Source organism: Antedon bifida, chromosome 9 (assembly GCF_963402885.1).
Source record: "Antedon bifida chromosome 9, ecAntBifi1.1, whole genome shotgun sequence".
NCBI classification, from domain to species: Eukaryota; Metazoa; Echinodermata; class Crinoidea; order Comatulida; family Antedonidae; genus Antedon; species Antedon bifida.
In genome coordinates this window covers 10851963-10867318 of record NC_136234.1, presented here as the reverse complement: position 1 = coordinate 10867318, position 15356 = coordinate 10851963, and the positions used below count along the sequence as shown (strand labels likewise).

General features: G+C 30.6%; 1 protein-coding gene across 6 annotated transcripts in view; it reads right to left on the bottom strand.

Moving 5' to 3' along the window:
• LOC144852479 (neurexin-1a-like) overlaps window positions 1-15356 on the bottom strand; it is a 122865-nt gene that overhangs the window by 93880 nt on the left and 13629 nt on the right. For all 6 annotated transcript variants that reach the window (XM_078710297.1, XM_078710298.1, XM_078710301.1 and 3 more), the window contains exon 2: window positions 8048-8875. In XM_078710297.1, coding sequence (XP_078566423.1) covers window positions 8048-8780 — 733 coding nt within the window. In that variant the 5' untranslated portion in view covers window positions 8781-8875. The remainder of the gene's footprint in view (window positions 1-8047; window positions 8876-15356) is intronic.

Genomic DNA, 15356 nt, shown 5'->3' with positions numbered 1-15356 from the left:
GAATATCTTTATATCTCAATCAAAGTATATCAATATTGCCAATATGTAAGTTGAAACAGCCAAATTTAGGGCGATTTTTATACCCGACTTTCATTTATAAATCACTTTCTGCTCATTTTGTAGTTATCTACTGACCAACAATGAATTCAATCATACAGTTAAAGATATATTGTTCAGTATAAATAATATGATTAGTTATTAGTTTTGAATATCTTTATATCTCAATCAAAGTATATCAATAATGCCAATATGTAAGTTGAAACAGCCAAATTTAGGGCAAATTTTATACCTGCCATTTATAAAATCACTTTCTCATTTGTATATTCATCTATTGGGCAACAATGAATTCCATCATAGTTAAAGATATATTGTTTAATATACAATGATTTATTAGTTTTGAATATCTTTATATCTCAATTAAAGTATATCAATAATGCCAATGAAACAGCCAAATTTAGGGCAGGTTTTATACCAGACTTTCACTTTGAAAATTATCCTACAACCATAACAAAAATACTGCATATCTTTGAACATACAAATTCAATGTGTATTTGATTAAAAAATTAAGCACAAACTGAGTGCAATACTTAGTTAAATGCAAAGAGTGACACAGTATGTGCCATTTAATATTTCAGCCATTTGTTTGGAAGATAACAAATTCAACTCAACAAAACCAATATTCCAATGTTCCTACCACCTGTCTGTTGGTATACTTATTTTCCAAAAAAATTATTTAGGAAGATAACTTGGAAATTGTGGATATTATTATGCAAAATAACTTACAGACCAATTGGCAAATATTTTGCAAGCATTTTGCTAAGTAATTGAAAAGAGGAAACAGTTTAGTTAGAGGCTATATAGCTTCTCTTAAAACCCCATCTTTAAACATAAGAATTAATACCGTACTATTCATCAAGACAAGAGAAAATTAAAAGTCTTGTCAAATTGATCAAGGTGATTGATTGAAGTTTAAGTTTTATTATACCATGTTTATTACAGTACATGTGATAGAATACAGTGTTAGAATGACAATAACTTTTTTTAGGGTAGATTCAGTATTGGAATGGGCCTCCAACAGTGAGCAACTCAACAATTATAGGATGGATAAACCATAATAACTTATTGTATGTCTCATTTGAAGCTTAGGGATTGAAGTTGTCAGAGTTGTGTGTTCAGCCCTGGCACTAGGTCAGGATTGAACCCCGGACCTTGAGATTGGAAGGCAATCATGTTAACCAAGCTACCAGCATTTTTCAGTTAGTATGTTAAAGGTATTTTCATAGAATATATAGCTAGTTCTCAGATTACTTCTCAATATTCTACAAACAGAGATTCCTTTTTCTTAATTGAACGACTATAAATAAAGTATAGCTTATTAATAGGAGCAAGTTATGATGACATTAAGATAACAAAAGGTGACATTTCACACTAGATTTATACTACTCAATATATCATATAATATGTCAGATGCATGTGAGGGGAACTATATGCCAAGGAATTATTGAATAGGGTCATATAACGCTTAATAACCTTTGCACCCTATGGCAAAATCCAATACCTATCAATTTGCTATTTACCTTCATCAGGAATTAAAAACTAAAATCCATCAATATAGAGATAATTGACTATAAATACTTTTACTTTCCTTAGCAATCACCAATTTCAAGGAATTTCTAATTCTAACTATAGTAATATTTATTTAACATAATAATCAAAGGCCCATCAAAAAATATGGGGTCGGAATATAATCTCTTAATTAAAAAATAATTTTAAGGGTTAGGCCTATACAATTATAGGTAATTTACAGGTACATTAGTGATTAACTTTGTTAAAACTATTAAATGGCCTATTCAAAATCTGATTTTATTAATCTTCATTTTTTATGTTTTTGGGGGACAATACATCTTTAATACTTGTTTTTGTGATATTCATTAGAGAAATAAATTAGATTAAGTGGTACAATACACTATTCAGCATTGAAATTTAATTAATATAAGAGATACAGTATTAACTGTTAATACTGTATGGGAATAATCTGTAGAGCAAAACACAAGTAAATCACTTATTACCTAGAAATATGTGAACGTAAATTTTTGTCTTGATTAGTGAAGCAAATTGTTTATGATATCAATTTAATATTGCTAATCTGATGAGAAGTATGACGTCAGGTGGGTTGTTAGAGGTCAAAGGTGATGCTGCAGGCATGTCAAACCTTTCAATATTCTCCAATGAATTTAGTTTGAACTGTATTTTCAGCTAAGTGTTGGTTCAATTCAATTAATCTTACGCCTAATAATCACAGGCATTGTGGGATAGGATGGATCAATGTTTTTCTTGGTAATCAATTTTATTATTACTAGTTGGATGCTAGAATCCAGGTCAAATGAAATAAGCCAACGTCAAAATTTATAGATGCACGCACGGAAAAAATATTAAATTTACTATTGTTGCATGATTTTATTATCAGCAATCAAGCCGAATGAAATTATATAACGTTAATATTTCTCGATAAATGCAAACAACAAATATAAATTTTTTGCTTAATGTAAAATTGTTCCCTTTTAAATATGTTCTATCATTTTGTTAAATGGTAACTTTCAGGGCTTAAAGTTATTACAAATTGTAATAGCATAAAGTGATGATATTTTTGTTCTACCTTTTGATTTTAGGCGAAGTTTATACCTTTCTCATTAATATTATTTAATTGTTCCTCTATATACTCTTTTATTTTAGATATAAAGAGAAATTAACAAAAGTACAAATTTAATGTATCATGTATTAATATTGTTACATTCTGAAATGTATTTATATAATGTGTTTTAATATGGATAAGATTTTGATAATAAATAAATTATATTATTATACTTTTAATATTATAGTATAAAATAAACTTCAAATAATGAGATAGAATTTATTATTATTATTTTATTTTATTATTATCATTTCGATCTTTATTAGACCATCGTCAGTAGTGACAATTTATTTTAGATCAAGAGAAATCAACAAAATTCAATTAAATAATAATAATAGTAATAAAAAAAATCATTATTATTATTATATTCAGAAATGTGTTTTATATACTGTAATATAATATAAAAAACCTTTAATTATTTTTTAAATTGTAAATAATGTTAAAAAAACACATTGTAATAGATTTAATGTCAAATTTCCACCTACCGAGTTATTTGTTTTGATAGAACTGTTTGAAATAATTTGGACTACAGCTATAGATTGATGGTTTGATACTTCTGGCCAATATACATTCATTCATACTACATAAGGCCTACTGTTGTGACCTTACCAACTGTTTTAGAAGACTACATAATATGTAATTATCAGGGTTAGATAACATATAGCTCTGTTGTGCCAACTGGGCTATAAAAGTTCAATTTATTTGGCCGCTGAGATGTAAATTAACACTAAAATCATCTCAGTTGTACATAGATCTTGTAAGAAGTTTCTTAAGCTATGCCGACGGTAATGGGTTTTTTTTATATCTTTTTTTTTATATCAAGCATAGGAACTTGTCACGGTGGATAAACAATGACAGGGCTTGTCGCCAATTAAATATAAATTGTAAGGTCTAGAATATTAATTTCACAAAATTAAAACTAATTAGGAGCAAATAAAATACAGGTAGGCCATCATTTATCTCTTGGTCAATTTATCTCATATGAAAACCATTTATAGTGCCTAATTGATAAGTATCAATATTATTGTTTTTTATAATTATTTAATACATAGAAAACAGTCTTTAATTGAAAAAAAATTCTATTAAAAAACTTGTTTTAGTATTTATTTATCTAGATTAGCGTAACTTATTACCAAGTCAGTGATACTGCTAACTATATTTTAACTATCATAATATAACTAACATTAAATATGATTTGTATAGGTGTTCTCTTTTGTATCCAAATAGTTAAATCTCGCTAATATTACAGACAAATTCAATTCAATAAACAAAAATGACAATTATAAGCTATATTCAATATTAAAATAAGTAATAATAGATTATTATTATTATATTAGTTATATTTTGTTTAATGGTTTTCCATGAAATAAAAGGGCCCATTACATCAACATACATCTCTGTCACCTAGTTTTTACAAAGTCTAATCTTTTCAGATATTAGTTTTTTCCATCTCTGATCATAATTAAGGCCTTGTGATGTTCACATTAATCGTAAACATTAAATTAGCTCTTTACATTGTTAATCTCAATAATGCATCTGTAATTGGCAATTAACCTTGGATGCAACAATCATTATCATTTTTTTTTGCTTTATAAATTTTCTTTTTTGTTAAATTATCAATAGTTTATGTGAAAACATTTAGTACATTTTAAATCGCATTATTCATACAAAAAACAAGAATCAATGTCTATATTTGTGTGTGAAAGTTTATTTTAGGGAAAAATCTTGGGAATAAAAATTCAAACATACCTTTAATTGCACAGCAAAGAAAAATTCAGAAGGGACAAGAAGTTTAAAAAAAAGACAAGATGATGGCGTTACGTTGGGGCTTGTCGTTGAAGACGTGGTTCATGGAATAGTCCATCACTGTAGAGGGATCTAGTGTTGGTTTATGTAGCAGCACTGGACTACCAACACCACTGTTGGTTTGTGTTTTTTTTTAAATCTTGAAGTGGATCCCCACACACCCCATTATCTCCTCCTTTTACAACAAGGCCATATACATGGCTGCAGTCGCGTGCTCAAGTTAGTGTTTACCGACCGACCGACCAACATAGTGAGCTGTAGAGTCGCGTTGCACGCGACTAAAAATCCTGGATATGTCTCCACATAGAGTAATGGTAAAATATTAGTAGAAAATTAGGAATATACTGTATAGTTAACAAAGAATGATCTTCTATTAATAGAACAGATGACATTTCTTGGTTTTAGTAAAAAAGTATTCATTATAGTTTATTACATAAATTAGCTTAGATAGCAATCACATTTTTTCACTTTTTGCCAGTGAAATATTTAATTAAAGCAGCCAATAACAAGTTCAAGAATACATCATGTGACAAAGTGGGAAGTATCTCGTAGGGAAAACGTCAAGAGATGTAGGTCAGACAACAGTGATATACCGGTTAGTGCGCAATTTGAAACTAGTGTTGCAAATTTGTGATTTAAAAAATCATATTTAATATATTTTGATATTTTCAAGTTAACTAAGCCTTGGAATAGCTATACGCAGTCACATTATAAAGTACTATTGGACGTGACGCTGGATTATATATATATATATATACGTATGATAAAACTATCCCTTTTTTATGTGGAAGGCATGTTGGAATTTACGGATGTACAGTGGCAAAGAATGTATAAGAAAACAATGCACTCTAATTCTTTTAAATAACATGTGGAACATACTCAATGTTCATTCAAATTTAGCTCTTGCAAAATCCCAACTCATCCCATTTAATTCTAATCAAATTTATTATTCAAATTAATCTTGAATTTGTTTTTTAATTACCATTTCAATTTTATTAAAAGCCCTGAAGCGTTTACTGTTGAGAAAGGTTTTTAGGAGGGGAGTTTGTTGAAAGGGAAGGTTATACGAAGGGAAATTTATTAGAGGGCCATTTGTTTGTTGGGGTGTAAAATGGTAACTCCTCTCGATATAAAATAACTACAATTAACATTAAGTGATACAACACAGTACCAATTGTATCAAAATGCTTTGTAAACTGTTAGATCAAGTCAATGAAACTACTACAAATAGATGTGTTATAACACAGTATTGTGTGTGGGCATTTATTTGACGTAAAAAAATAATCACAAGGAATTTGTGGAGGCGTTTATTCAAAATGTTATCACAAATTATTATCAACGTTTAATTGAGGAGGGAATTTATTTGAAGCGGGTTGTTTTTTTAGTACATTAAAAAAATATTGTTTGAGATGTAATTAATTAGAATGTTATTAGTCAATTAAATAATAATTTTTATTTTACATTAATATGGAATTAAAATAAATAATAATAATTTACCTAAAAAAATGTAATTTTTAATATAAGAATACAAAATTTTGGCTGAACAGAATAATAGAAATTTCAATCATAAATGACATACTTAAAAAAAACATTCCTCATTATTTTAAGTTAATGTTCAACAGTAAATGTATTATATTTGTTATTTAATAAATTATTTTAGTAGTATTAAAAATAATATAACATTTTAACTTTATATCTGTTGTATTCCAGCTTGTCTCAGATGAATTAAGAAATTAAAATTCAATTTTATCCACTAATTATTAATTACCACTTATTTCAAATCTTTAACTAAATTCACTACTAATGACATTATTATTATTATCACTTTGACTGTAATCCTAAGTTGAACACAAGTACTCTAGAGAATGAAGTAGAATTGTTGAAGATTAAAAGATGAGGAGAAATTATAATAATTAGCTTTTAGTGTCTTTAATGTATTATGCCCTCTATGGCAAAATACATATTTTTAATAAACTGTAAACCAAAAAAGGGCTATTTGTGTACATTATTATAAATAATATATTATATTATAATATAAATAGTAGCCAGGAATTTTATAGGGCGGTTCAGGGCAGGTATAGTTAAAAGTGTCATGTTCATAGGGCGGGGGATGGGGGATAGTATTGTATAAGTGTACTTGTCCTTGAATGTTTTTTCATATAGGCATAGCGTTTTTGTGATTTAAAGTTAATGCTAATGTTTGCATATTATGGATCCTTAAACATATTTGTAAATATATGATGCACTTAATTGAGAGTTTTCTAATTTCTGTTGTTATATCCAGACTCGTGTGTCTTACCAACATTCAAATATTTGTATGACAAGCAACACAACAATCTATTGATTGTTCTGATACTCGACAAATTAAATATACCAATAAAGCTTTATTTATATATAGAATCAACAATACTATATGCTAGTAAACTAACTGTATGTCTATTCAACCAAACTTTTGAGGAAAGAAAATGCATACAGTTTGGGAATGAAGGAAAGGTTACAAAAACTAGAGTTAGCCATGTTCTCTGCATGCTTAAGTCAATCTAAAGTCAAACTTTATGTTGACAATATTAGCATGTGATCAGTAAAAATTTGTATATACCTCTATTTCATACCTCTGTGTTTTTAACCATGATAAACTCTGATAGGTTTCAGAAGTACATCCAATTTGAACATTAACTCTGATAGATTCAATTAGTGCCTCTTATTGGTTTACATTGGATGCGTACCTTATTTGTTTGTGTTTGAACGTAGAACAAGCTAAACCGGAATGGTATTCAGATAGACCAGAATTTTAACTCTAAAAGAAACTGATTGTGAAATTACATTGAATGCAATATTCATCATAATATTACCTCCATGGTTTTACATAATAAATTCAATGGATATTTCAGCACCTTTTATCACTACCTTTTACAATTATTATCACTGAAAATAGAAAATGGTTAATTTTGTTTTCACAATATATGGCATCCTGTGAACAGAAATCTTTCAAAAATCCTTTGATCTCTTCCATTTTATCAATACTCAATATGGGTTAAACTTTTATCAATGCAATTTTGTGAATAATATCATGTAATTCATTTGCCTTATACTTTACATTAAAATAACATTAATACATGGTACATAACAAGGACAGTAGGAGAAGACAAGTAAAGCATATTTGTGTGATGATAGAAATCAACATAAATTTAGTGAAAATCGAGTGGAAAAATGATTTAACAATCTCGCTGTAAATAAAATATATTAATAAAAATAATAGATATTAATATAGAATTTTACATAAACCAAGAGTGGTGTTGGTAGTCTATAAGTGCTAGCTTACCTTGATAAACCGACATTAGCCTGACCCGTCTTGGTACAATATTCGAACCTCGTCCCAGTGGTAGAGACTCTTTCTTTCAGTTGGCTTGCTTGCCCACCTCCGACTAGTTGCCTTGTCCGGTGCTACTCTGGCCAATGTCGGTTTATCCAGGTAAGCTAGGCACGAAATAGACTAGTAATGTAAAATTGTTTTATTTGTGATTTTAAAATGTAAAAACGTATAATTACCTTCAGCACATATTTCTCCTGAATAATTTGTTAGTGAGCAGTTGCAGGCACTTCCACGATCAGAACTAATACAGCGTCCATCATTAAGACAGGGGTTAATAGTACTACACTGATCCGAACCAGATTCTTGCACTCCTATTGAGTCTAACAACTTGGGCGTCACCCACCGTCCAGTAGTGTCATTCTTATAGAAGACATTGCGGATTTTCCCAACAAAGCGTTTTACTCCAAGAAATCGCGGAGTTGTTACATCATCTGGATTCTTTGTCGTTGGCAGGCCTCCTAGATATAAAGCTGACTTTGTTGTGAGCATAAAATCGCTACCAGTAGACTCGCGCTCTTTCCATTGTGAATCAACCTTTAACTTACAACTTGAATAATTACGGTAAACCGTGACAGTATGCCAGCTACTGTTATTAAGATTTTCACCGACTGTAAATTGAATTTCAAGGTTAGCAAGCGTAAAACTCAACTTTGCGCGTCCATTTTCCAATTGTAATGCAAGATAGTCGCGATCTCCGCCGTCATCCAGGTATGCGAGAAGACCTGATGGCTGTGAGGTCTTAAACTCTAATGTTAATGCACCAGATTTCAATGCATTCCATTGTTGATATTGTGCATAAGTCCTGCTCTGCTCGCCTGGTTGAGGAGCAACATATCTTAATGCTGTAGCTATAGATGCAGCTAATGTGAAAATCAAGATCTTACAGATCATATCATTAAGAATTGCCATTATTGTACAATTAAAAGTTTTCAGTTGAAAAACAAGCGGAGAAAAAATATTTCCAATCAGGTATGTACGATCACATCATCTTCTGAAGTATAGAACTGGAAAAATAAAAAAAAAAGACGTTTACAATTAACCACTAAATGTAAAAGAACACACACACATGTATATTGTTGTTCTAAGATGCTTTTCTATCTAAAGGAGGCCCTCTATGTGTAAAAGCATAATACTGTACCATGATACACATTACATCAGTATACTATAAATGAATATAGTTGACTTTTCCAATACAAGACCCTTTTTAAGTCTGAAAACTTCAAAGTTTCCAAACGAATAGGTCAACGTAGCAGTTTATACTTTGTTATGCTAACTGATTGTCGTTAAATCTGGAGTATTCCAAATGTGCAATTTAACCCTAATCGTGAGGAAGTGGATACAATGCATGGCAAGTGATACATAATCAACCAATCAAATGACAAAGATACACTTAGGTAGACCTATAAATTTAATTTATAGGTCCATGCCGGGTATAAATTAGTATATTCACATGAATCATAATTTAGAATAAAGGAGGAAGAACAAATTTATACCAAACAGTTTTTTACGCAAGTTTTTGTTGACAACGATATCATTATTTTGGAAGCTGATGCTCAAAATCGATCGTGACAGGATATTTGAAATTCAAAGTGCTTAGATTCATCAATGGATGTGCACTGCTCATTATGATGACAATAAACACACATGTTGTATAAATAGATGCCATGATAATGAATCAATGCAATACATAATTATGTATTTATATAACACACAGACAGTTAACTAAATCATTCTGTTTTTGCCAAAATATTTTTTTTAAAGGCTGTTGAAATCTTTTGTGCAACACATTAAAAATTAGAGGTAATGTTAGGCCTATACAAACATGAACTGATGATTCTCACTTACAGATAGCAAGGGTGCGTGGTGCAGTGTGTTGGATGTTAAACTACTACTACTGATCGTAAGATCACCAAATGACACATGATTTAATTCCATACATGTTTGATCCAAAAAATGAGCGGGGTAATGATATGTATTCTAGAGGGCCCCAGTAGAAAGCAGTGATATCACCGATCTGGACTTCCCTCTCTAAAGAAGACTAATAAAAAAGATATTGGCATTTTCACACTTGGGACAATATAATAAACAAACAACAAACAGATTAACAGAAGACAAAAGGAATTAGAAACGTTTTCATTCTGGAATTATAGGATAAACATTTGTATCATCTTCGATGAAAATATTATTTTTAAAAGATCAATCAAATGATGATCATGAAGAACGACTATTTTAGTGATTTTATTTAATTTATGAAAAAATTAAAGATAATAAACAAGACAGACAAATTCATTTATTTATTTATTATTATTATACAAAGAAGTTATTTAGTCACAGCGTTCTTTTGATCAGTCTACTTTTCTCTTGACAGAAAATTTAGAGTCAGAAAAATAGTTAAAAACAGTTCCTGATCAAAATAATCAATTTTTCCTGACGTAATCAGTGATAGATGCATGCGCTGTCAACTCCTGATACGCTTGATTAACCCTAACCCCACACATCATCACTGTGGTAAAACTGAAATCCGTCATTTTTGTGTTGACACGATAATGGCAATTTTTTATATACCGATGCAGACTTTTCTGATTTAAGATGATAGTGATTTGGAAGATATCAATGAAAATGACTCATCTAATCACATTAACTCCCTCATTATACTATAAAAGGCATGGTTTTGGTTGTACAAAAACATTTTATATTGGCTAAAACAAAATTGAATTTCCAAGTCTAAGGTCCTGTTTCTGCTGCCAAATAAATATCATATATATAATATGGTATTTTCTAAATACAGTATAAATACGGTATATTTTTGCAAAAATATACCGTATATTTTGCCCCAATGTGTACGGTATTTTTAAATTTATACCGTATTTGTGTACCTTTTCTGCTGCCAATAAAAATAGTGTATGTTTGATTTTCTGTACATGGATAGTCTATAATCAATGAAAGTAAGGAACAACATCACAACTTGTGCAATTAATCTGTTGGGAAAAAAAGCTTTCGGGAAAATCAAAAGGGAACAAACAGGACAGCCAGATTTAGAAAGATAATTTGTCGTTGAAACAAGCCAATGAAAAAACAAAAAGAGACTGTGAAAGCAGAAGCAACAACATCGCCAAAGTAACACATTCTAATTTGGGCAAGGAAGGAATAACTTGTCCCCATTTTAGGGGATCAAAGGGCAGGTTGGGTAAAAAAGATGAATTTTACCACGACCAAGATAGTACTTCTAGGAGAATCAGGATACTCAAAATACGGTATAAATTATACCGTAATACCATATTTTTATACCGTATTTTGAGGATATGTAGCAGAAACAAGCCCTAAGAAAACATTGCCAAGTTTCAACTTAGTTACATAAAACTCCTCATATGTTCAAAACCAATTAACTGTTATTTTCTTAGATACAAAAATAAGGAATTGCAAAGGAAAAATTGTGCAAGACAAAACACTGAACTTTGACCGTTGGTTATACTGTTTGTTTCAATTGTTTGTGTTATCTTAATAATACATTTTTCATCATGAATGTTTATTCAGTGTATCATATAAATATATTTCCGTATGAATGTCTGAATCATTTTGTCAATATTACATAAAAATTGCAATATGAAAATACACACCTTGAACATTACTTAACGCATTTATAAAAAAAATGACCAATCACAATATCCTACATTATTGTATAGTGTTAAAATTTACAGTATGTTATCAACACATCAAGTTGGGTTATCAACACATCAAGTTGGATCATCACAAAATACAAATTGTAGACATATTAAAAAATACAAGTTTATATTTCAAATTCGTAAAAATATACTAGGTTATTCAAGGCAAACTTTAGAAATTAGAAAAGCATTTGATTTTTTAAAACACTTTTATGAAAAATAAAGAAGACAAATTTCTTAAAAAATCATACTTTATAATAGACGCCGAGTAGCATAATAATGGCGTACGTAGACATGAACATTTGGCGACACATGACAGCCAATCGTTGTATCAAAGACACTCTAAGTGAATAGTAAACCAGTAAAAATTTCCGAGGGCTTAAATTGTCTCTGTAGTACAACTTTTCTTTCCCATTTGCAATATATAAAAGTACGCTTTCCTCAGGCATTCAACAAAATATGCAGTTTAAAACTGTATTCTACATAGATTGAGTTATATAGAAAATAATATATGTTTTCCAAAGCAGAGACAGTGATTAATTCATTTTAGCTGAGCTGTGGTAATGAATGAAATTCGAAGGAAGGAAGAAAAAGTCGACAACAGTAACTGGAGAAAATTCCAGTTTAACAATCAGTTAAAAATAATTCCAGTTAAAACCAATTGCAGTATTTTGCCATTAAAAGTCAACAACTATTTAAAATCAGTTTACAACATACGCATATAATTTGAAGGTTTGAACTTGGCAACTCGTTATAACCATAAGATGCACTTACCGAACATGGCCATCATTTTGACCAAAAAATGTATTAGAAAAAAATAATTTGCAATATGCAATGGGGAATTTCTTGGTAAATTCTTACACTTTGCATGCAAGGATCATTTCTTATAGTCCAAATGGTACCCTCCTCCTAGAAGTATGCAAGCTAGTGGCAACTGACTTCAAACAGACTATTATGATATTGGAACATGTGCAAGACTATTGCCTATTTGCTACATCTATAATCAGGAACAACATGGTAAACATGATCTGACATCTCTGAAATTGGAAAGCATGGAATATTTTTTTTCATTTAGGTTGTTAAGTAGTGGCATAACAACCAAAAGGTTTCTATTGGATATTGACCCTTGAGCTTCCAATAGAAAAGCAGTTTTATACAGCCTCTTGATTAATACACAATTTTAGAGTAGGATACTGCCAATGGTGTGCTCCATCATTGTCAAATATTACACACTAAACAATGCTTCAAATTGCCTTTAATACGACCTGTTTATTGCCAGCTGACACTGCTATTTTTCTGCTAATTAATCTGCACATTTTCGTGGCGATTTTTAAGTGTTTTGCAATACCTTGTGTTGCAAGCATTCAAGCATGTCAATGTTTCTTAGCAAAGTACGAGAGACCTCGTAAACAATTATTTAGAGTTGCAAATTTATCCTCATTAATAAATAACATCACAAATGCCATAATAAAGTATGAATAATTTAAAAACAATATTGAAAACATTTTAAGAAAATGAATATTTTACTGTACTTTTCATTTTTCATGCATATTTGCCATCGGGTATACAATAGGTTGTGGAATAACCTGTGTCTATTGCATAACTGGGATGAATTGCACACATGTGTGGACGACACATACAATTACAATTAACTCTCCCAATACTGGACTCTCTGAAAACCAGAAACTATCCCATATCTTGATACCAGACTTGGTCCAAAAACATATTCAGAATACTAGACTTTTCAGAATACCAGACATATTAGCCCAGCTCAAGGGTGTTTAGTACTTGAATTATTGACTGTACTATCATCTCTCCTAAGGATCTCTTCGTGTCGAGCCACAAACAAACGGTGCAGTAAAAGTCATTTGTCCAAAACGAAAAGAGCTGATAGAATGGCAGTGCACCAAATATGCCATCAAGCCCTCTACTTTGGCATGTGTATCAGCACGAGAATGTATACAAAAATATAATACTTTTACCAAGAAATTAAATTCATGTTAAAATTGCTATAACAATAGAATCAACACAAAACAGCTATAGTGTGAATTTAGATAAAAATCAGATTTATAAACAAATTTGTAAATAAGATCAGGGAGTTATTTTAATAAAACTTTATAATATTTGTAATAAATATACTCTGTCAAAATTGAATAAAGTTTTAATAATTTATTGTGTCACTCGTTTGACACAGAGGAACACTCTCATATTTACAAGGTACATAAAGGAATTGAATTAACAAATACAGAAAGGAAAGAAAAAATATTGCAAAGCTTACTACCTCTCAGAAGAGGGTTGATTAAACGGGGCAAAAATCAAACAAAAGGAATTAAATATAGTTAAACAGTGTCAACATGAAAATTAGGTAGGAACAGAATGTTGGAGCTGGAGTTGGAGTACATGGTACAGTACAGGAAGCTGCCTGTTTGACAATGAGCATTTATAGCCATCCTTATACTACATAAACTGCTAGCAGGATTCTCAAGGGTTGAAATGTAAAGAAGAAATCCATTTATGTTACAAGAAAAGCAAGCAATCATAAAATATTTCATGATACTCTAAAGAGCAATTTTACACTTTGTAGAAAACAGCTGTTGTGCCTTTTACAGTTAACATGACTGAATCAAAGTATTGCATGTTAAGTATGATCATAAAGACACATAATATGCAATCATACCATACATAAACACACTTATGATAAGTACTTCTACCACATATAAAGACATACACTATAAAAACATATGCATAATAATCACTTAAGTAGTTATACATGTTAAAGTACTTGAAGAACATATTAAAACAAATATTGCAACTCTCCCACAAAAAATACAGGAATCAGCCAACTCTGATTTCTCCGACTTCCTGAGTCTAAATTAAAATTTGGTGGTCACAGCAAAAAAAGCATTTAAACGATGCGAATATACAAGGTATTCCTTGCAGTATTGTAGGCATAATTATACAAATATATAAATAAAGGCTTGTTCGCACTGGACTTATAAAATGGTAAATTACAAAGGGCATCGGTAAATTGCACTTGGTAGTTTCAAACAGTGGCATAATGCAGAGGGCTGAGGCCCCTTGTTAGGAACCCTAAGTTGCCCTCTAATGCTGTAGGCCACAGGCGTTTTCGACATATTTTAATGCCTGTTTTTTTCTCTGGACACTGCTCAGTGGCCCCCACAAGCTCCAGGGCTCCTGGATTTAGCCAGTGAGTGCTCATAGCTGTTACAGTTAGTTTTACCAAAATTTAACTCGCTTTGTGTGTTCATGTGTTTACCAGAGTTCCACGTTTGGATTGGACTTTTTAAGCAGCATGGTAGTTTTACCTACAGTACAGACCATGGTATTCTACTGAGCAGTGATAAAAGTCATGGTGTTTGTTAATTTAACTCTAAGGGAATTGTACAGATTGGACTTTTCCAGTCCAGTGCAATCGAGGCTTAAGTCCCAACAACTATTAACTGTAAATAAAACCTGTAAATTCATGACAATGTCTTACACTGTGGCAGCGAGTCTTTCCAGTTATATAAATTGGTAATAGCTAGTTTAAATTCAATTAACATTCATTTATAAAGAATTGATCATAGTTCTAAATCAAACACAAAGAGGATATGCTAGAGATAACTAAGTGGTCTGAGTGCGATATATCCACAATCAGGACTTTCGCCTCACTTTTAGGAAAGATCTTAGTATCATCGCATCAGATACACTTTTAGAGACAGGATTGAGAGGAAATCACAATGAACAAAACTTTCTTTTTCCAAAGTCACCATTTCACATTTATGTATTCTGACATCCATTGCAGAAAAAAGATACAATAATA